Source organism: Aptenodytes forsteri, unplaced genomic scaffold (assembly GCF_000699145.1).
Source record: "Aptenodytes forsteri isolate BGI_AS27 unplaced genomic scaffold, ASM69914v1 Scaffold150, whole genome shotgun sequence".
Taxonomy (NCBI): Eukaryota; Metazoa; Chordata; class Aves; order Sphenisciformes; family Spheniscidae; genus Aptenodytes; species Aptenodytes forsteri.
Genome location: NW_008795693.1, coordinates 485,412 through 508,304, shown reverse-complemented (window position 1 = coordinate 508,304; position 22,893 = coordinate 485,412). Strand labels below are relative to the sequence as shown.

The 22,893-nt window shown below is 42.0% G+C and overlaps 1 protein-coding gene across 2 annotated transcripts in view; it reads right to left on the bottom strand.

Moving 5' to 3' along the window:
- The window catches only part of IKZF1 (IKAROS family zinc finger 1), a 56,479-nt gene that overhangs the window by 31,081 nt on the left and 2,505 nt on the right, over window positions 1-22,893 (bottom strand). For both annotated transcript variants that reach the window (XM_009282885.2, XM_019473031.1), the window contains exon 2: window positions 17,895-18,014. In XM_009282885.2, coding sequence (XP_009281160.1) covers window positions 17,895-18,014 — 120 coding nt within the window. The remainder of the gene's footprint in view (window positions 1-17,894; window positions 18,015-22,893) is intronic.

Here is a 22,893-nt window from a genome sequence, read left to right as displayed (position 1 = left end):
AGAGGAGAGGAGAGGAGAGGAGAGGAGAGGAGAGGAGAGGAGAGGAGAGGAGAGGAGAGGAGAGGAGAGGAGAGGAGAGGAGAGGAGAGGAGAGGAGCACCTCTAATTAATGGATGCCCTAGGAAGTCGTTGGAGCAAAGTCTGTGGGAGCAAGTTCTCCCAGCTGCCTGATATCTCAAGAAAGCTACAGCACCTCCTCATTTTCATCCACGGTGTCTTCCAAAGGTTTACTTCACACACAGACATGGGCACTAAGAATAAATTTTCCTTTGAGTGTTTATTGTTTTTTCTTTTTTTGTGTGTTGAAAGGGCAATGCCATGAGCTGTGCACAATACAGGCCTAGAGGTCTGCTCAGCTTTCATGTCTCTACAGGCAAGTTCAGAAACGTGTCAGGGCTATATCTTCTCTGCGGCAGCAGTATTGTGGGAGACCCTTAGACTGGCACAGACTGCCACCTCTCCTTTGCATTCAAGGACACAGTGATGATTCAGTTTGGGATTATCTTAAGTTATGTGGAAAGCCATTATCCCAAGTTCCTGAGCTGGAAACCTTGTGACTTTCTGTCCTTTCTCTTCCCTATTTATAAATCTCTCCCTTCTTTCCCTCAGCCCCCCACTCCTGCCTCTCCACCCTGACCTGCTTCTGCGCACTCCCGGAGGTGAAACCGAACAGATGCAGTTGTGACACTGCAGTTTGTGTGTCATATTGTAACTGGGTTTCCACATCCTCCTCACTCTGTTGTAAAAGCAGTCGAAGAGGAAGAAGGGCAAATAATGAAATATAGGAAAGCAGGAAAAGAGGAAGCAGCCGAGAGACAGCAGCCCAACTGAAATGCTAAGAATTATGGAGAAGTGACAGAAAGGGAAGCACAGACCAGGAATTATACTTGGTGGCTTAGCAGAAAAAAAAATTAAAACAAACAAAAAATATATAGGCTTAGCCTTTTCTGCCTCTGCAGCAATCTTCCAGATTACTATTCCTCTCCGACTTTCACCCACTTGACCTGTATTCCCCTTCCCACCTACTTTAAGACAGTTACCGAACTGTGCTGCTCTGTGTGCGGCTGGACTTCACCAAACCTGAACTAACCACCACGCCCCTCCTTATCTTCATATCAACCAAGAGGAGAGACTCCTCAAATCACTCTCAGAAAGAAAAGAGGGAAATCAAACATGAAGAAAAGGCCTCAAAATGCCTAGCCTCAGGGTGAGAAGGCTCGATTAGGCAATGGTCTTATTTGCTGAAGGCAGCCATGGAAGACAGAGTGATGGAAGAGTACAGAAGGAAATTGGCTAAAGCAGAGTAGGGATTGCCTAACTGGGCAATCCTGCCCGGCTGCCAGTGGATGGAGCAGACAGCTTAGGAAGTCATTCCACTGACATCATGTACCGTTCTGTCCCGCTCATTCAGAATGAAACTTGGCAGGAGCAGAAAGCGTTTGAAATTCACATGAAGAATTTTCTCTTCTCCATTTGCAGGCAAAAGAGATACAAAGCAGAACATGAGCCTCTTTAAGAACAGAGTGGGACCCAGCTTTTTATACTCTCCCGTTTCTTAGGGACTTTTCAGCAAGAATTTGTCTGACAAAGGGCTGAGTGGAAAGTAAAAACTTGAGAAATGACCCTCTATAAATACCACAACACTAATAGTTATGCATCCCGTTTGAGTCAAGCTCCAGTCTTTATCTTATCCGGTGGCTAACTGAATTTTGTAGTTTCTCAGGGAGATAGTGGTGAAATCCTGCATGTAAATGAAGACACGAGTGTTACACAAAGGTGTACTGCAGCATAATTATTTGTTCATCACTGCATGAAAGCTACCCTGTTGGAAGAGCTCGTTCAAACCCATTTGTGGCTATTCCCCCACAAAGGAGGCTGTCAGGAGGTGATAAGAAATGAGTATTAGTGAGGCTTCACTTTCTTTGAAACACTCTTGCACAGAGAATATCAACAGGCTCAGCTATTTTCGCTACCATTTATCTGTGAATTAGGAAATATCTTCTGGGCCACTCGATCAGTGTTTAGTTCTTCAGCTAAAGTTAATGTATTTTGGAACGTGCGGGACAGAGGAGAGATGACTTTACCTGCGTAGGAAGGAGTTAGCAGTTTCCTCTTGCAAACGGCAACAGTCCCTTAGATGTTATGACTGTTGGAGGCCTGCACTGCATGTCCCACCCTGCAGCTCTGACTGCTCTTCCACTTCCCTGCAGATATAGCACCAATACCTCTAGTTCACAGTGGCATAGTTTATACAATGCATTATTTTTCTAGGGATGGCAGGGTGACCAAGCTGTGTAATACCCATGTACACATATGTGAGAGGGACTATGACCATTGTGAAAGCTTGGCCTAGCTTGTCATGTCCTACCTATTACTGTGAAGGGCTGGTGTATCTTTTGGGTTTGAGGGGCATGACTTGCCGCCTTCTGGCTTTACTAGTTCTGGTCTGGTTTTGACTTCAGTGGAGCCCCTCTTGATTTAGTTCAGCATTTCCAAAGACAAAAACCAGTCATGCAGCTGTTCAAGAAACAATGCTATGTCAAGTCAAATGAGTATTGTAAGAGAGAACTTAGCTATGGATGTTCTCCACAGCAAATGGACGCAACTTTTCTATTTGATTTTGGATGAGAAATGTCAAGCAAAAGAGGCAGAAATATGATCATTTTCCTGTCAAGCTAGTCATAATGTTACTTACTGTTAAACCAGGACAGCTGGAAACAGCTAAGCATTGGCCTCTACTGCAATCCTAGCCATAAGGAAAGGCATGAGTAGTTCGCTTGGTTAAGGAGCAATACCACAAGGGGGTTTTTATGCTGATGTAAACTTGGAAAAAAGAGAACATTAAATAGCAGTAGAAATGGGCAATACTTGGTCCAGAACTATTCTCAGTTTCTCACCAATTATAAATAGTACTTATCTTTTAACAATTCTCTTCCTTACAAACAGTAGCCTTCTGCTTCAGCCTATAGAGAATTCGATAACAAACAAAATTTTATGGCCTCAAAGAGGGACAGGGCACTGGATGCAGATTGGGGAAATCTAGGTTTAATTCCTAGCTTGGCCACGGACTTCCTGTGTGGCCATGGGAAAGGCGCTCAATCCATCATGTGCCCTTACTTCCCTATCTGCACATTTTTCAATTCTTTTTTAATGGGGATAAGACTTTTTTTTTTTTTTAATGGGGAAACTCAAAAGCTATGTTGCTGTCTAGAGTGATTCCCACATCTGGGTACGTGCCTCTTAAGTGTCCTAACACATACGGCTGAAATCTGGTCATGCACTGGTCACCCTCCTGGCATGTGTCCCACAGAAGGTGACTAGGGACCATGCAGTTGTAGCTTGAGAGGCTGCATCACTTAGGTATTTGTGAAAATGCTACCCATAATCTGTGATGTGTCCTACAGAATTATACAAAGACAGAATTATTGTCCAGCCTAATAAACCTCAGTTACACCCATAAAATACTGGATATCAAGTGCTTGGAGCCCTTAGCCAGCTCTCCCTTATCTGGGATTGCTCAAGGTCAAAAAGTAGGCTTTTTCTTCCTCAGACTAATGATGCAGAAGCAGGAAAGGAGTGATATTTTTCCCCAGCTGGCCTTTTCCCATGCTACCACTCTATTCCAAGAGAGATGTAAAAATCCCAAAGGCAACTACCTCAAGAAAAAAAAGCATAAGCTGTTTCAAATATCCAAACCAGTTTTTAATTTCCCACCACACTGCAGCCAGCATGGCAGAAGTTATCAGTGGTCTGAGAAAGGAAACAAGAGAGGGGCTCAGCCTGTACCTTTTTTGCAGGAAATGACTAAATACTGAAAACTCTGTCATCTCCAGTTCAGCTTCATAGCGCTTCTCATACATGTTCAGTTATGAGGTGTGAAATCTCACTCCAAAAACAAATTGCTAGAGTAGTTTTTTTTGTAATGCGAAATATCTTCAGAAACATCTCAGCAAAAAGAAAAGCCTGGACAAGAGTATGGATTTGACCCCCTGAAATTTGGGCTTATATCCCAACTTTATCCTCAGCTGCCCAGGATCAGCCTCACTCACTGCTCTGTCACGCCGACACCAGGCTGTAATTCCACTCATTGCACTGGCAGGACCTGGGACTCCTGCCTGTACAAATCAGCATGGAGCTGGAAATAGCCCTCCCCTTTTTCCAAAAGTCCAAGCGACACAGTGAATTGCTCCTCTGTGCTAAGATCTAAACTAATTAGAAGTCAGGAATTAATTATTTCCTGACTCCCAAAATGATCTAATAATTCGCTGCCAATATTTATTTTATTCCCTCACGTACCATCACCAAAACTTTCATTTATTTATGTTGACCTGTTTTATATTTTTCAATCTCACTTTTCAAGCTAAAGAGACACGTTGTTTAAAACAAAGCTGAGTACTTTGAACCAAACCAATCCCACTGCACCCTGGAAGAACACACAAGACTATTTTGCTGCAGCTATTAGAAAAACAAGTTTGCTCTCTGGTCTCCAGAATACTATTTATGGTTTAGATTCCACAGCACAGTTGATTACATCTTATTGTGCCCTACCTCACACTTACATTGGCTAGGAATTACAAGGCTTAATTAATCAATCGTGTATATATAGCCTTAATTAGATTGTAAGCTCTTTGGGGCGTGCTGTTGGTGTTTGTGCAGTGTCTAGAGCAACAGGGCTCTGTTCCTTTTCCAGGAACCCTGTGCCACAACACAAATTCATAGATAAAAACAACAAAACAATTGGAGAGAAATGGCAGTAGAAACACCCAAAGCTTAATTTAATCCCCTTCCCAGTCTTACATAAACAGTAAGAGCTAATGTGAACACAGGACAGGTAATTACACACGACTAGAACAAGATCTGTGCTGTGAACACTGGCACCAGGCATTCACAGAGTGATCAAAACTTGGCCTCCCATAAGGGCTGATGATCTGTTCAGACCATCAGCATTGGCATTTCCTGCCCTCTCAGCATTTATGGAATATTTGAAAGTGTCTAGCAGGCAAAGTTTCTGTCAAACTTCCTCTCTGCTCCTAGTCGCATGTCCTAGACATTGTAAGTGCCTTTTACTTGGAGGAATCCTTTTGTCATTTTTTAAAGCATCTGCCCAGTTTATGTTTGAAGCGCAAGTTTGTCAGATGCTGCAGCAAGTGTGCAGACTTGGTCTTCAGAAAATTAACCTTTGCCTGGTAAACTGGTCAGCAACCAGAGACAAAAATACAGGACTGACGAATGATGCTTTGTTCATTTGGAGGAGAGCATCTCAAGGAAAGTAGCTTCTGCCTTGTCCAACACAGAAAGACAGAATCATGCTGGCTGAATATTTCTGAGCACAGAAAAAAAAAAGGCACTCAAATCCCAGTGATCCCAGTATCCTACTGGCAGGCCTTTGGACTCTTGGAAACTGTTAGACATCAGGATTGTCACTTGCATCAGAGCAGTGCTGAGAGCTCTCCTTGCCACCAGGACAAATGAAGCACGGCTCATGCACAGCTTCAAATTCCTTTACCTCAAAGGCACCATGGAGTCCCAGCGAAGCCGATGTAAGCCACAGGCTCACACCTTTGGGGTAATGTGCTTCTCAAGTGTTCATAGAAGAGAACGTTAAAAGTTTCATTTTCTGTTGTCATCTTTTTTATCGAATGAATACATGTGCAGCAGCTGTTAGTAGTGCAGGACCATGGCATGCTGCAGCAAACCTTCCCAGCAAGCCTTGTGAAATTTGTTTCTGCTGATGCAAATGTGCTATTTGCTAGAGCTCCCCATTGCTATCTTATGAACTCCCATCCTATGCCTGAACGTGAAAAACACAACCTGCAGCCCAGAATGTGTGGATCACTGTGTTCTCAGGAAGCATGCAACTAATATAACTATTTGTGCTCTGTCTCACTGAGGGTAAAAAAGAGGGGTGAAAAAACCCCACCATTGCACAGCAAACACCAGTCCTCACACAGGAAGGCCAGGGATTGCATTTTGCTCAGCTAGCCTGGCCTTTGTGAGGGGTTATGTTTTGCACTCAGATGTAGCTCCCCCAGACATGCATAAGGAGATTCCCTGAATATCACTCTCGCTTTCCAGGACAGGAGAGCAGAAGGGTCCATCACTACATCTGTTACAGTGGTTCTTTTAATCGTGCTTTTGTATTCGTTAGCTCAGTTAGCTCCTGAAACATCTCTAAGAAAGTTATCGAGTTAGGCATGCATCAGCTTTTAGTGGAAAGCTGTATCTCAAATGAGAGATACAAGATACTATATCTCCATTTTCCATTAGATTATTTCAATATGTCGGCTATCTATCCCTCTGCTGTGGGGACCAGACATCCCCCAAAGCTTCACCGTGCAATCCTAAATTTGATATAGGACTGTAAAAGAATCTCCTGGAAAAAACATTTCATCAACGTATCCCTCACTCTCCATTACAGACCTTACCTGAATAACACTGTAAGACATTAAGCGAATAAAACATCTGAACGCGGGAAGGAACAGCACTTATGAACCATGGGTGAGGATCCCAAGAGCCCATGTACCCCTTCACTGCTGAGCCAGCAGCGGCGGGCAGGAGAGCCTCTCTGGGGCATCACCTCGGGTGAGGAACATCAGCAGGAAGGATTGAGAGGGGGTGCGTGTCTCTCTCTCCTTTCCCCAGCTCCCCCCTTCTTCATGAACTCCTTGGTGGTCCTTTTAGTACCACGACCCCATCTGCCTTCACAGCCGCCTCGGCCCGGCATCTCTACACAGACTGTAAAAGCCACAACGGGTACAAGTGGGTCTTCCTCAGCTGCTGCCCACTTCCCAAATGGAATTTACACTTAGGTTTCTTATAGGGATACAGATAAATTAGCAAGAACTAACCTTTTCCTCTTTTAGGTTTGAAAAAAAAAAATTTATGACATGCATTTATTTTGCGGAGTATATGTTTGATAGGTCTTTTCTTTCTCTCTTAAAAAGAATGAAAAGCTCAGCTTTCAAGACAAATGCTCTTTTGCATGCATGTGCTGTTTTTAGTGTTTTACACAGACATACACACAGAGGAATTTGACTTTGCAGGCATATAATTTTATGTGTGCTGACAGGCATATCTTTGTATGTACGTGTGTGTATGTGTGTGCATTTACACATGTAAAAAAGAAATTGGAATAAATGGCTCCTGTTGGCTTGAAAATACATTGCCATTTCCAACTTCAAAGGGAGTATTAAAGAGAAGAAATTAATCACAAAAAGTTTTAGAAATGAAAAATATTTTTGCATGACAATGCAACACCAAGGGCTAAATCATGCATTGTACGAATCAGTCTCTTTCATGGCACACAGGAAAGAGCTTCTTAGCAATGGTTACACTGTATAGCGAATGTACAGACTCATTAATGTATAATTACAGAATAAACAATATCAGACTTCTCTAGTCTGTTTTGCAACGAGAAAAAAAATTCCACTTAACACCACAATAAGCCCGTGATAGGATACCAATTTTACTAGGATCTACTAGTAATGTGGTGGTAAGATTAAACAAATGTGTAGCTACGCCAGAGGTAATGCCTCATTACCATTATTCCTTCCCCGTCTTTTACATGTGCTGGGCTCCAAAGCCACTGAAGTGTTTTGCTAGCACAATTATCACTTCTCATTTTTATTTCTACTTGCCATTATGTGGACAAATGGGCAGGAAGCTCAACCCCTCCCCAGAAAAGCCTAGTTCCCATTTGACTTCTAGATAAATTGTTGTACGTCCACACCTGCAGCAGACAAAGTCCCAGTGACCACGCTGGCCATCAGGGCTTCCCCACCTCTCCTCCAACGTCCAGCGACGGGAGGTGCCAATTACAAAATGATTTGGATTCCGGGAGGAAAAAGGACAAACCCCGACTCAGAAAGGAAGGCGCCATGTCAGTGCGGAAGGGATGTTCTCACCTCTTTGCTCATGGCTTCAGACTGCGGAAACCAGGAGGGGTGATCTGCTCAGGAGAGACAGAGACATTCACAGCCTGAATTGTGAATACAACCAGCTGGGGGTCAGGATAGGGATGGATCATGGACAATTCGACACTTCCCTCAGCCACATAGGTGTTTCTTTCCCTTTGCAAATCTGGGCACAAAAACTAAGCAGTGGGTCTCAGTCCACCCCACAATAAAGCAAATAAATTTTTCATACTGAATTCTATATATGCGTGTGTTGTTCTCCCCTGAAAATAAATTCTCATATGGAAAGACCAGGAAACATATCTCCAAAACCCAGATGCAGCGTGAGGGGTGCAGAAAGGGCAGTGTTCCCTAGCTGGCAGTCGCCATTTCAGTGCTAATGAAACCATCCTGCTTCAACACCAACCACTGCCACCACTTCCGAGCATTGCAACACATATTCACAGCAGGAAAAAACAGGCTCAGTAACTCAGTCCATATAATGCTGAGGTGCACAGTACTGTGAATGAGAAGGGACTGATCTCCCTCCAAAAAAACCCTAAGCTGCCATTAAAAATCAGAATGCAAAGCTCTTAGCTTACACAAAAATCAAAACACAAAAACCACCGAAGATTTGGGAAGTTCAAATCCATAGCGGGGATGTTGGCGGATCACAGCTTCTTACAAATACAGGATGCTTTCAAATGATGAAATATGGAGAATGAATATTTCCTCTTCTATTAATTGCAACACAAGCTGAAAGTGTCGCCAACTTTAGTTAAAACCCACCTTTCCATTGCATTAAACATTTCTGTTACGTTACTTAATCAGCAGGGAGGGCAAAATCATGTGCAGATACTCTCTGTTATAAGAAGGAATTAGCAATTCCTTTTAAAGCTCTCAATTTGATGTTTTTTTTAAAGGAGGAGTCAGGGAGCAGGCAAGTTCTTATATCGTTCCATAAAGTAATCTAGAAGTTACTGAAAACTCTGGTAGGAGCCACTTCCTCAGAAGTAACATTTCCAGGGTAAAAAAAACTGGCTTATGTGAAAGTTCTCCTTACTCTTCAGTCTCTTCTCTTTTTTTTCTCTTTAAACTCTGATATGTGGCTTGGAAGAGTGGAAGTCAATTCATTCTGCCACATTTCTTCACTTTTGCTACATTTATTACACTTCTCAAATGAGATAATTTTGGACTATCTTTGGGGGAGGAGAAACAGGGGAAATGGAAGGTGAAAACCAAAGAGCAAAACATGGACCTTAACTATTCTTTTTGGATCAGCCCTGTTTTGGTTGGAAATGGAGAGTAATTTTGTGTTTGCTCTGCATTTACTAATTCTCTGCAAACCTTCAATGGGCTTCTTAACCCCATTTGTAGGTATGGATTTTGGCATTTTAGAGTTGAAATCTTATTTACATCAAAGGAGTAGGAGTTACTCACTTCCAAAAATCCCGTTTGGTGCCTGTGGTGTTACTATGGCTGATGGTGGAACAATAGATTAGATACCTTCTTGGGATCTCTTCTTATGCCTATAACTTAGACACCTAAATGCTTCTGGGAAACATGTCCCTAAACTGCAATGGATACAAGAACTAGGCACTATTCCTAACTTAAAAATGTGTAAAAACCAAAGAAAGAGGAGCACACACCAAATGGGTTACTTTACTAGGAATTACATTCCCTGCACATACACCTTTACAACACAGAATTCACTTACCGGGGAGGGAGGGAGCAGCAGAAAGTGTCTGACATTGTAGGCTGCAGGTCTAACCTGCTTTTGGGCTGCTGCTCTGCTGGCTCGCTTGTTCAGGGGGACAGCTAGATGAGGCAGGACAGAGTTTCCAACAAGCTGTCTCTGGAGGCCAAAATCCTGGGGTGCTGGCTGCTCCACCATCACAAGTTAACAGCTTGTTGTGGTCACACTTCTTCACCATAAATGACACGCTGAGGGTGAGCCTGCACTGGCTGCTATGGCATACCTACCTACTGCATGTGAGGCAAAGTTTTTTCCGGAGAGACCATCTTTTGAGGCTTCAAGAAACCTCACATCGTGAGCTCAGTGAGAAAGGTTCGGGGACAAATCTCTGTCCTGCTGCAATGAGTGGTGTTTGCTCCCGGCTTTAGGACTACAGCTCCGAAAAGGAGCTCCCTCCATCCCCTGCTCTTTACCATAAAGGGCTTGTTCTACACTGGGGAAACCTGTGATGGCACGGCCACGCTGTAAATCCTTCCCTGCAAATCTCTAATGTGGGGATGCAGCCACAGTGACACTGTGTTTGCATATTTTGCTGTGGGACAGAGCCTGGGGAGCTCGCACCTGAGGGGAGAGCATCACTGCAGGTCCTCTGCAGCCAGAAACCGTCTCCTCCCAGGGAGGCACCATAGCGGGAGTTGAAATTACAGAAATGTGAGGAGAGGCTGCATAAAAACAAAACAGCAGCTTGTTCCGAAATGGCGCCTCTGTAGAGGCAGGTGGTCCCTATACTGCACCTCAGTCCAGCGGTTAAGCTTTTCACTCAGGGTGCAGTCCTGCAGAGCACTCGGGTTGAACAAGAACTTGCTCAAGGGAAAAAGCAAGTCTATAACAAAGAGCAAGCAAGAAGTAATACGGAATAGAGGGATGGCTGGTGCTGGGAGGTCCATCCAACCTCTGCATGGTCCATCCATCCATGCAGAGTCATTCCCTTAAAATAACCTGAGGTTTAGCAAGCTGCAGTTACAGAGGCCCTCCCCAGCTCAAAATATGCCCCCCTTCCAGCCAGAGCCCTGTATTTCTGAGTTGTGCTGCAGCCACGGCTCAGATCCTGCTAGATAATTTTAACTCTCGAGCTAGAATAGGGCTTATCTCTGAGGCACATCTCTTCTGCTCAGATAAAGACAACTTCCTCTAACTGCAGATTAGATCAGCAGGCTCAGTATCTGTACCTAAAAGCCACACAGCTAAACACACTGCATCTCTCCAGTTCAAACAACGCTCGCCACTTTCTCAACGCTGAAGAAACAAAACTTGCACAGCTCCCAGGCTCTCCCTGGCTTTTGCACTGATGTTCCCCTCTGAAAACACAGCAGTACGCAGCAGGCGCTCATGAAATCGGCCACAGCTCCACAAGCTACACAGCTCTGGAGAAAGAAGGGAAAAAAAACACTGCTTCACCACCCGCTGCAACGTCATGTTGCCACACAGTGGCAACAGAAGACATACTTCTACCAAACAGGCCAGGAGCGGAAAAACTCCTCGCAAAACTAAATAGAAATCACTGGAAAAGTACAACTCTCTTTTAGGATCAATTCTATTCTCACAGATTTGATTTTATCATGTGCTCCATTGCATCAGAGGACAAATTTTTACATGCCTGCTTACACAGTGGCTCTGCCCCGGCTTTGCATGGGCTGACTTAACTGCGCTAGTAGAACACAGCCTATGCTGGGACTGCGGCAGCTCTCCTTTCCAGACTGGCTCACTGTCCCTTCGAGAAACTACTTGCAAGTTTGTTTTGAAAATGTGCACCCTCCATTACTTGCAGCAAGCATTTTTAAATTTGATAAGGGAATTTGCCTTCAGTAAGAGGGCTGTTTTCCACTGGCCTTGTGAAAATTCGTGCACGTTTTGCTAAGTTCTAAGTTATTACCGTGAGCAGAGCTTGTCTCTGGCAGTGTGGCTAATTCCTCAGCTTCACAACGGCCCTGTATACCTGGGTCTTCTGCACCTCACTCTAGCACACTGTTTCACACTATGCACATGCAAAACATACCTTTGAATGGTATATACCGTATATCCCATACAGCATATGTAAGGGCATTCAGGAAATTTGTCACATGCCTTCTCCCACTAAACCACCCCCATCCTCCTCTATACAAATTCCCAGAAGAGTTTTGCATACAAAAGGAAAATAATCCTGACAAAAATAACTCCTGCATTCTCCTTAAAAACAGGTATGTCATACTGGCAGGGTCTCAGAGCACGCAATACCAGTCCATACTGGGGACTGGTACTTTGGGGCTAGAAACAGGGTCTTTGGACCAAACAAGAGGGGAGATTCCCAACTTCCCTATTTTTAAAAGTTCCTAAAATATTTTAGTTACAAGTTTTTCAATTCCTTCAGAAGCCTCCTCAGTTGGACTTTCAAGCCCTGTTGCATCGTGAAGGGTTAAAGACAATTCTTAAGGCTCCCCAAACCATCTTGAAACAAATTTTCTCTCTGCTCTCAGAGCCAGTAGGGCTACATCAGGCGAGACAGCAATTATCAGCAATTATTTACAAAGGCTCATCAGCTCCTACAGACTTTCATACCTTTGAGCAACAGACATGTCCATCTGAAACCTGAGCAAGTAAAACACATTACACATCCCTCCAGGTTACTTTAGTTCTCTGAATGATTGCATGTCCATGTGCACACATGCTACATGTGCATTTTATTACTCATACGCAACACATTGCCTTCATAGCCACTGAACTCCTACAGGAGGAGCGTGCAAAGATGTTTAGCTCTGGCAGCCTTTTTCCTCAGCCCCTTTCCCTGCCCTGCCGAAGTGCTGGGGCAGCTGCAAGCTGGACCTGTCTCAAGCAACAGGACCGATTTGGCAAGCTGGGGTGGGGCACTTCCCCTTCTGGCTTTTCTCCCTTCTCCCCTTCATCTGCAGCCTTTCCACACTTTTACTCTGCCTCCACCCAGCTACGTATGAGTTGCAGCAGACTGATGTAATGGCAAGCTGTTGTGGTTGGCCTAGTGGCCCCTCGGCAATGCTTGTGTCCGTGGTCTCAAATGGTTGAGCTCCTTTTAAGGAAATAAAGCACTGAAGCAGCTCAGAGTGAGGACACTTGCCTGCACCAGTAACTAGCTACTCGTGCAGGTTACCACCTCTGAATGCCCATGGCCAGGAGGGAAGACCCCAGGGTGTGAAGGCAATCCCAGGTTCCCGGTGATGCCGGGCACTGAGGCTCTGCAGCTACACAGGCTTCTGCTTCAATGACAGGGTTGTGGGAGGGAGGTAACATCAGTCACTTGACATTTCCCACTGGACGAGAAAAATGTCAAAAAGCTCTTTCCTTTTAACGTCTCTTCCCATACTAGTGTCCTTTATTTTAAACAAATAGAGAGTATCTAACTTCATATAAATCTCATCTGTCTTCTGTTGATGTCTAGGATCACCTTGACTTGTTACTTTGGACATCTTCTCTCAGTTGTCCAACAGTTTCAATCCAATTTTGTGAGAAGAGTTCTCCCCACCTCTTCCTCTCAGAAAGAAGAATATCTGTACGCATTATATATTCCAGGTCCAGACTATGGCGGCGATCACTTTTTTCAGTGAGAAACACTTGACTTCTGTGTTGGAAGTCTAAATGGTCATCTTCAGCATCAGACAGCTGCCTGTGCAGAAATGGTGAGCCCACAGCCTCTTTCTGAGGCCAGTAACACTGTGAGATGGCTTTTTGTGTTTTACCCATCGATGGCCAGCTACGATATGGGCAGTTACGGATAAAGGAAGGTACTGCTTGACTTTCTAGGCAAATGCTACCACTGCAGCAAATGGCTTTTTCTGCATGAAGTAGGGTCTGACCTACAGCTCACTCAATCTTTAGCTTCCCACACATGGCTTGAATTAGGATACAGTCCCAGGGCAGAAACAGCCCTAAATTGCAACCGTCTACCACGTACAGGATGTTCAGTACTGATTATCCACAAAAGGTGCACACAACATTTAACTCAAAACTGGAACAGAGTCAGTAAGAGTCAGCAGAAGATATTTCACATCAGCTCCTATGTTACAGGTTAGCATGGGAAATAGGGCTGCCCATCCAAAATAGGCTGCAAAGCACTAATTCTTAATGGAATGGAATTTCAGTGGGATGTGTATTTCTAAATAACTTAGATCAAAATTTCAAAAGGATATTTAGGAGAGATGGTAAAACAGAGTCTCTAGTGCCTTAAAGAGCTGTGAAAATCTAGCTCTTTGATTGTCTGAAAACGTTCCCTGTGTTTCTAGGAAAACTAAATGTAGAGCAGGGGGGCGAGCAGAGTAAAAAAATAAAATAATAAAAAAGTTATAGGTGCCAGATCAGCCTGAGAAGGAAATTTGGGGTGGAGAAGAGGACAAGGAAGGAAGAAGGTCTAGTGGACAGAGCAGCAGAAATGAAGTTTGCAGGAGGATGCTGCTCAACACATAGTGGCATTCTGGGAGTTACAACATTAAAAACATAGCAAGCTCATCAAAGAAATGAAAAGACATAGCAGTGACCAGAACACGTCTTTTAATATGTTTCTGCTTTGCTGTGCTGCTTGGGGTTATTACTACAAACTGTTGATGCCTTTACTTCCACAAATGACCTTTTCACACCCGCTTATTATTTTTGCACTGGTCAGAAGCGAGCCATATCTTGGGTGTCTCTCTCTGGGGACACAAGTCAAAGCATACATTTCATGAACCTCTGGACACCCCCCTTATGAAATTTGCACCCTCTCTAGCCATTTTAACTGAGACACTCAAAATCTGAAGGCACCCAATAAGATCTGGCAAGTGAATTGCGTACTTTAGCTACTGAAGTCTACTACACCTTCATTCTCAGAGCGGGAGAGAGGTTTCAAATGGTTCTCTCTATCAGGTTTATAGCACCACATTCAAGTCTCAGTCTAAGGTTGGAAGAAGCAAGAAAGGAGATTTTTGAAAACACGCAGAGGAGCTAGAGCCTATCTTTCTTTTCTAAAAATAGCTTATTTCCCCTAATCTTTGACGTTTAAAATGCTAAATTGATGAAAATGGTAATTAAACTTTTGACTCCAGGGTTAAAGGTTTCATGAAGTGTTACTACAAACCTGAAATGGTCATTTGAACATTTCTATCTCACAGGCTGATTAAAATTAGAAACAGATTTCTCACCTAATTTTCGTAAGATGAGGTAAATACTTACTCTTTTCATTTAACAAACCTGCAATTTCCATTGTTACCTCTATAACACTACATGTACAAAAAAGTCCTCCAGAGCCTAGTGGCCATCTTCCATAAACGTCTGACTCAAATTACCCTTCCTCAGTGCATGCCGTATGGACAGCTGATCTCTCAGGGCGTTACAGATTAAGTGGAATGCACTATAAATCATATTGAAATACAGCAACTTGCACAGGGGATTCCCTTTTGACGAAGGAAGCAGATGGGACATTAGTAAAGTCATATAGAGAAAAATTGTTGCCTGGTCGTATCTGCTCGTGTGCATTACCTGTCAGTTATCATAGGCCACAGTCTATCTCCCAGCTACGAGATATATATAATATCAGTGGGGCGTTACAATACTATCCCGCCTATCTATTGTTCTTCAAACTACTTTTTCAGATCATCCTTTTCTACCTAAGTTTGGTCATAAATAGAGGTGAGAAACAGATCTTGGGACTTAGAGATGACAGCGTTGCACTGAACACCAACGCTGTATACGCTGCCATGCCACTGCCTACATAGAAAGACAGTCCCCTTCATCCCCAATACTTCTATGGCATCATATAAGCCAAACACCACTCCTAAGGCACAGATTTTCTTTTGATGATGATCCAGAATGTGCATAGCAATCATACAGCTCCTGGTATGTTTGGGGCATGAGTTCAGACCCTTTTTGTAAAAAAGGAGAATTAATTTTTTCAGTACGCCATTTTCAAAAAGTTATTTTAGGGCTAGAAAAAGGAGTAGTTAGAAGAGGTAAGAGTGTATGCAGCTTTACAGAAAAGACAAACATTGCAAGCGCTGGAGTTGATACCTATAGTTAAGATCATCCATAAAACAGAGTACTGTGAATTGTCTTTGTTTCTGTTCACTATGGTAAATGTCTCACTACAAAATGTGACCCTTCAAAACCAAAGAGCTATGGGTAGAGAAAGTGGCTGTAGAAAAAATGTTGAAGTCAGCACATGGAAAATCTAATTTATTGCTGAGTGCACAAAGTAAAACTAATGAGAACAACAGATGGAACTTATATTTAGGACACCAAAGATAACATTTTCTCCTTCATTTATTACAGTAACTTTTAATATGTGTTTATATTGATATATAATTGAACTATTGGGAGAATTGTTACATCATCAGCAAATGTAAATTTCGTCTTTGCTGGTTCTGTATGATATTTGTGAGGTGAAATAAATTCAATGCAATCAAAAATTCTGTGAGTTTGTTTGGGTTTGAACAAGGGATTATTTTTAATTATTATTATTTTTTAAATCAAGACTTAAATATTTTGTAGGGTTTAGTTATTGTGGGAGAAAGGAGGCGTAACTCATTTTACTGAGTTGATACACAAGCAGCAGAGGCAAGATTTTGTCCAAAGAGCTTTGGACTGAGAAACAAAGCACTAGATAAGTGATCAGATTATTAAAAAACATTTTAAAAAATTAATTTGTTCATAAGGTATGTCAATATGCATGTAGGAGCTGAACTTTACGCTCACATTTTTGGTAAGAGGGGATCAAGCGGTAAATAAAGTGAAGATGCATAAGATGCTGCATTCTCTACTAGCTAGTGCTGGAGTTTGGGAGTAGGCTCTATTCCTAATGCTGACACCATCCTGCTGTATTACCTTGACTTGGTTATTTTGCCTTCTGTGCCTCCCTTTCCACCTACCATCCTTTACTGAACTTCCTTAGACAACAAACATTTAAAGGCACTTGCAATCTTTGTGTAAACAGTCTTCCACCCTGAACCTCATTCTTACAATAGGAATGTAAAAATGATGAGCAATACTTTTACTTGTGGATAAACAAACATATTTTGATAGTCATTCCTCTCCTGAAATATTTTTATCATATAGGGCATTGATCACAGCATTCTGGGAGTCACTGTGCTTTTTTTTTTGCTTTTTTTTTGCTTTTTTTTCCCTACTAGTAAAGAAGCATTGTGCTCAAGTAATATTGTCTAGTCTTTTTTAGTGGACTACATGTGAGCTGATGCATGCAGTAGTCAGCAGCATTGCTAGTCCTTGGTGTGGAGTCTGGGATCCCTAAGAAGAATCAGCATTTTGCAAAATCATCTGTGGACAATAATTTATTTTAATGCAACAGACTTTATCAGTTGTGGACTTTTACCTAGAAGAACAAAATTCAAGTGTTTTCTAAAGTTCTCCCAGTTAAAAAAGTCAAGGGTAAATGAAGATCAGATATTGGAATCTGAAACATATGAATACTATGTGTGTTCTAATATGGTTTTTTGTGCTTTTTTTTTTGCTTTTTTTTTGCTTTTTTTTCCCTACTAGTAAAGAAGCATTGTGCTCAAGTAATATTGTCTAGTCTTTTTTAGTGGACTACATGTGAGCTGATGCATGCAGTAGTCAGCAGCATTGCTAGTCCTTGGTGTGGAGTCTGGGATCCCTAAGAAGAATCAGCATTTTGCAAAATCATCTGTGGACAATAATTTATTTTAATGCAACAGACTTTATCAGTTGTGGACTTTTACCTAGAAGAACAAAATTCAAGTGTTTTCTAAAGTTCTCCCAGTTAAAAAAGTCAAGGGTAAATGAAGATCAGATATTGGAATCTGAAACATATGAATACTATGTGTGTTCTAATATGGCATTTCTGGAGAAATCTGAATAGCAGATAACATTCAAGATAGCATTCAAATTAATAATAAAAATAATGATAAAAATACCTGAGAGTTTACTGAACTTTTATCAAATCTGAGTTTAGATAATTTTGACCTGGAACCACGTATTTAATTCTATTTCCTACGCAGAATGAAAACCATCTTTCCTGGGGAGAATTTCATGCAATCAGTCATGCTTTAGAGAGAAGATAAATAGTAGGATCTTTATAACTTCTCTGTGGATGAAAAGGCTTGCTGTCCTTCAAAATGCCTTTCCCAAAGAGAAGGTTGCACAAAAAAACCTAAGCACCTGAGTAATCCTGTGCTGAACAAGACGGAAAGGCACAGGACCTGCTTGTATACCAGCTTGCTATATAGTACTTTAACCTTATTGGCATATTATATTATGTATTAATATTTCTTATCAGAGTGGACTAGTCATCTTACCCAAGACTCTCTCATTCTTAGCACTCTGTTGTCCTCCGGTACTAGTTGAAAGGTCCTCTGGTACAGGCATAGGTTCATCTCCATCATCTGGGACATCACTAATTGGAGGACTTTCCTTTCCTGGTAGTGAAGGAAGTAGCATCAGTGAGTCATTAGAGTAGCCTCATTTTCAAATAATACCGTAAGAGGAACAACAAACCAAATAAAACTTAACAAAAAATCTAAACACTACTAAAAGCATGACATTTTCAGGACCAAAACCTGCTGTCCTGCAGAGAAAGCTTCTTTTGAATACAGGGGAATTATATTTGTGAAAAGAATGCATGGCCAATGTCTCTTCCAAATTTACTGAAGTTTGGATACACAGTTATCAGTCTTATCCTTCTGGATATTTGTAACACACACAGATATTTTTCAGCTGCTATGTTCAGAAGATCCAGTTTAGCCAATGTAGACTGACAGATTACAAAGGTTATCAAATGGTCCTCTTTTCTAAAAACTCTTCTTGCTTCCACAAATGCTCCTTGAGAGCACATCCAGATTTGCTTCAATGACATAGTGAAGTCTAACACACAAGTATTCTGGGGCTCTAACAGAACTACCCAAAAAATAAAATTTTATGTCCAACTAAAAATTCAACTACATCTTCAGCAAGCTTCACTAATACCCACAGATCAAGCTTTGGCTGGTCCTTGTGCCTACAGGTAATTAAGTGCCTGTAGCTCCTGGGACTTCCTAAAACATGGACAATTAGCAGAGGTCAGTCAAAACATGACTTCAAGGGTTTTATGGTCTCTTACTTGTAAAGAGGAAACAAACCCCAGTATCTTGTGTACACAAGGTTTTGCAGAAGAAAACAGCCCTGGTGCTTTAGTGTGTTATAAGTATTATGGAACTCTTTTAGTGTCGAATGCAATACAATAAGGAAAATAACTCTTGCTAAGTATTGCACTTCCAGAAACGGTGAGGTTTCTTGGTTTAGCTCTCAGTCACAGCATACATGTTCTGCCCACAGTACTATCCCTGTCTTGCAGAACTTCTTTTAAAATGACTTCACACATCTGTAACAGAAGCATGCCTTGGAAACAACTGCCAAAAGAATTATCTAAGTGATTAGTTTCATCAACTACTACTAAAAGGCTGGTCTTTGCATTAATAGCAAAGAATGGAACAGACCCAGAGCAGGATTTGAACTCAGTAGTGTTCACATAAGACCTTTGTCTCCAAAATGGAGATGTTACCATTTTACACTGATGCACTCTATTAGACATCTCGTGGCAATCAGCACACCAGAAAGGGCAGTAATTTCATGGCACAAAGGCCTAGCAAATTAATGGTTTTTTTCTAATGAGAATTCCCTCATTAACACACAAGCATTAATTAATTCTGAAATCACTTCTCAGAAAAGGAAAAATTAAAACGAATGTAGCTTACTTAACTGACAACAGTCTGGTGATGCCAGTTATGGATTTGACCTGAAAGAAGAAAACGGTTTCCTCCCAACCTCCTGGACGGAGCAAAGCATCGTGCTTTCTGATCTATACTGATCATGACGGGGGGGAAATGACAGGTAGGTTTAAGTCATCTTCCAAATTAGCTGGTTTGGGTTGTTTGCACAAATCTAGGTTTCAATGAACGAAATGAGTGGGTGACTGCATTTCTTAATGATGCGTCTATCAGACTGTGGAATAATCTCTGAGCAGGAGTGGTGGGAGCGGCATCAGGTGAACCATCTAAATCTGCAGCCAGATGACTCGAGGGTAACGAAGGCACAGTCCTGCACTGGCAGAGGGACCGACTAGATGATTTCATAAGGTCCCTCCTATCTCCAGCTTCTGCGGGGTGTTCTTAAATGGGTAAAATCACACCCACTGGATGCGAGTACAAGAGCGAAGGTGGATTGCGTAAATGGAAACAAAGGACTATGAATTTTACAGCAGAGGAAAGTAAAAGCAGGAAGTAAGTTCATTAAAACAGTTTTTGCCATTCACTGTTTAGCTCCTTATTTAGTTATTCCTTTAGTTTTCTGCACTATATTTACGGGATGTAAGGAACTTAAAGAACTGCCAGCAACTTTCCAATGCAAGTCCCATTCTGCTAAGATGAGGTATCTCTTACGGACAGGATGAATGGATGAGGAGAGACAGCTGAAATATTTCAGCTTTTTCAACACTGCCCCCCAACAAAACAAAAACAAAAAACTCAGAAGTTTAATCAGAGGGCAAGAGGCAGTCTGGTCAGAATCAGCTCTCTTGACACTACATGTATGTTAAGGAAATTTGTTAAAAAGTAATGGCAATCAAAAGCCACCTGCATCTTCCAAGGTTCAAATTGTGCTCCCAATTACAACAATGGAAGCTGATGCTTTGACTTAGTCTAGATTCAGAAGAGCGCTTACCCTAAAAACCTGAAGGCTTTTTTGGCCACAAACCAATATAAACACATAATATCAGACCTATGAGATAACAGATAGCAAACAAAATCCAAACTTTTTTAGTGTGTAATTAGGCAACCTACAATAAGCAGGCTACGTAGGAAGCTTTGAAGATAAGTCAAAGCAGTCTTGGAATAGAAACCTGTTAGTAGATCAGTACTTTCGCAGTTTATGGTGAACTGTTTGGTTCACTAAACAGATATCAATCTTCTACTTGCTAAATTAATAGCCGTTTGCCCAGGTGGCGTGAATCAGACTAGCCTCACGGACTTGGTGGGGCAGAAGCCAGAGATCTGGTACGCTTCCCTCTTTGCAGGAGACTGCAGTTAAGAAAACTTAGTAAACTTGACTTTAATGACTCATTTCGTATAATTTGATTTCTTCCTGTTACACATGATCGAGAAATCCCTGCATGCAAAAAGGCAGGGTAAAAATAGTGGATTTAAAATAGGTATATTTGTTGAGCTCTGCGTCTTGGATTCTAGAGCATGATATTTGTATTTCATGCCTTAACTACATCTAAATTGTTACACCATGGTAAGTTCACTACTGCATGGTAATCTTACAGATATGCAATCTCACTAACATCCTTTTGCCAATGAATTTAGAAATGGAAAGGAGGTGGGGGAAAGGAGGGAACAGTTTCCCATTTAATTTCTAACAGGCATGTCCAGAACAATAACTGGTCAAAGGGATGGAGCTAAAAAAAAAAAACCACCTAGTGGCAAGTACTGGGGTAAATTATTAAAATGTCACACAACAGAGCAAAGTACCATAGATTTATTCCATTCCCATTTTATATTTTTGCTTCATGAAATGAAGCATAAACAATGCAATCTATTCTTGGGGCAGGGGGGTGTCTTCTTTTTTTTTATAATTTTTATGAAGAGCCACCTGACATATCAAACAAAAAAGACAAGGGAGATGTAGAGTTGAAGTTCTGTTTCTCACACTGCCCCTGATTCATGGTGCACTTGGTTAAGTCATAAATAGAGATAACTTCAACTGCAGGCTGTATCATACGGTCCCCCAATTCATCCCAAAGCTCTGAAAGATGGTCTCAGATGTCTGAACACTGCCATTTCTGTATGAAAATTGTCAGAGATGTGCCTAACCTATCAACGGTGCCTGGTAAGATCCTCAACTTCTCTCTACTTGAGTTTCCTCATCTCTGCCCTAGCAATATATAGTTAAAGGCATAAGGAAAGGGAGGAAGGGAACAAAGTGCCCAGCCCAGTAAGGTTTTATGCATCCTTTATTCCCACCAAAGACTGTAGCCTGGTGTTTCTTTAACATCTCCATTCATTTCTGAGAGCAATTCAGTTCATGCCAGGATGGCGCTGCTGGAGCTACGACTTTTAAAAAGAAAGCCAGGGTAGAATTTCTTACAGAAATCTCATTCTCTATCCTTTCACAAACTAACATTGGGTGTATTTAATACCTAAGGGTTGTTTCCTATGGAAACACTAGAATCACTGGAGAAGTTATGCAAGAAGAGCAACATACACATTTTTCTGGATGAGAGTCACAACCCCAATTCACATCTCCTCTTCACTAGTGGAACCTCAAACGTCCAGTTATGAGAAGAGAGCCGCTCTGGGACAGGAACTAGGCTCTCAGGTGGGAGATACCAGCCCAGGATACACTCCTTCCACCTTCCCAGGACCTAGCAAGAACATCAAATGCAAAACTCTTCTTCCTGCTTTTGCAGAGTGCAGCACAGCCTGCTCGGTGCTAGGGGGATCTTTTTATGTTAGGTGTGGAAACATTTGTACTGTTTTTTCACCTTCCTTAACTGTTAGGCCCTAGAACTGAGAAAAAAAAAGAAAAATAAAAAAGGCAGGAAAAATACTGCTTGTTAAGTGAGATATTATCTGTGTTTTCTGACTGTCTTGTACGGGTGCCGGATACCGTTTGGTTAAATGTATGTCAGCTCTCTCCTCATTTCAGAACTGCAACTGCTTGCCTCATGAAATATCACTTTCAGGAGAAAAATAAAAAGTGTGAACTCTGTACTAGTCACACGGTATTTCAGTTCCTCTAGGAGCCAGCCATGCCTGGATTCCCAGAAGTGGGAATGCCTGTGCACAGGCAGGGTTTGGCTCGCTCACACTAGTTTTATACTCTCTTGGCCTGGCTTGCCCCTGCCACACCTGAGTCAGCTACAGCTGCATAAAGCACATGGCTGTAAAACGCTGCTTTTGAGCTGAGAAGACTGTTTCTAGAGACCTATTTTATTTCTGGGTTAAAAAACAAAACAAAAAAACCCAAAGAAACCCCCCAAACTAATTTTATTTTTTAATTTTTTTTTTAAAACACAACCAAGTGTGCTAGTGAACCAAGTCACCTAATTCCATAGGCTCAGAGAGTAAGCTACACCAGACGAGCATTACTCACAGAGCAGGAGAAATAAATAAAAGTGGTTTTCAGCTGACAAGACAATCTCATTCTCCTGAAACTGTGCAACTGTCTAACTGGTTCCCAATATATAGTAAAGCTCCCTCATCATGCAAGGAAGCATCCTAGAAGCATGTAGAACCACAGGAGGAAGAGAAGAGGGGGAAA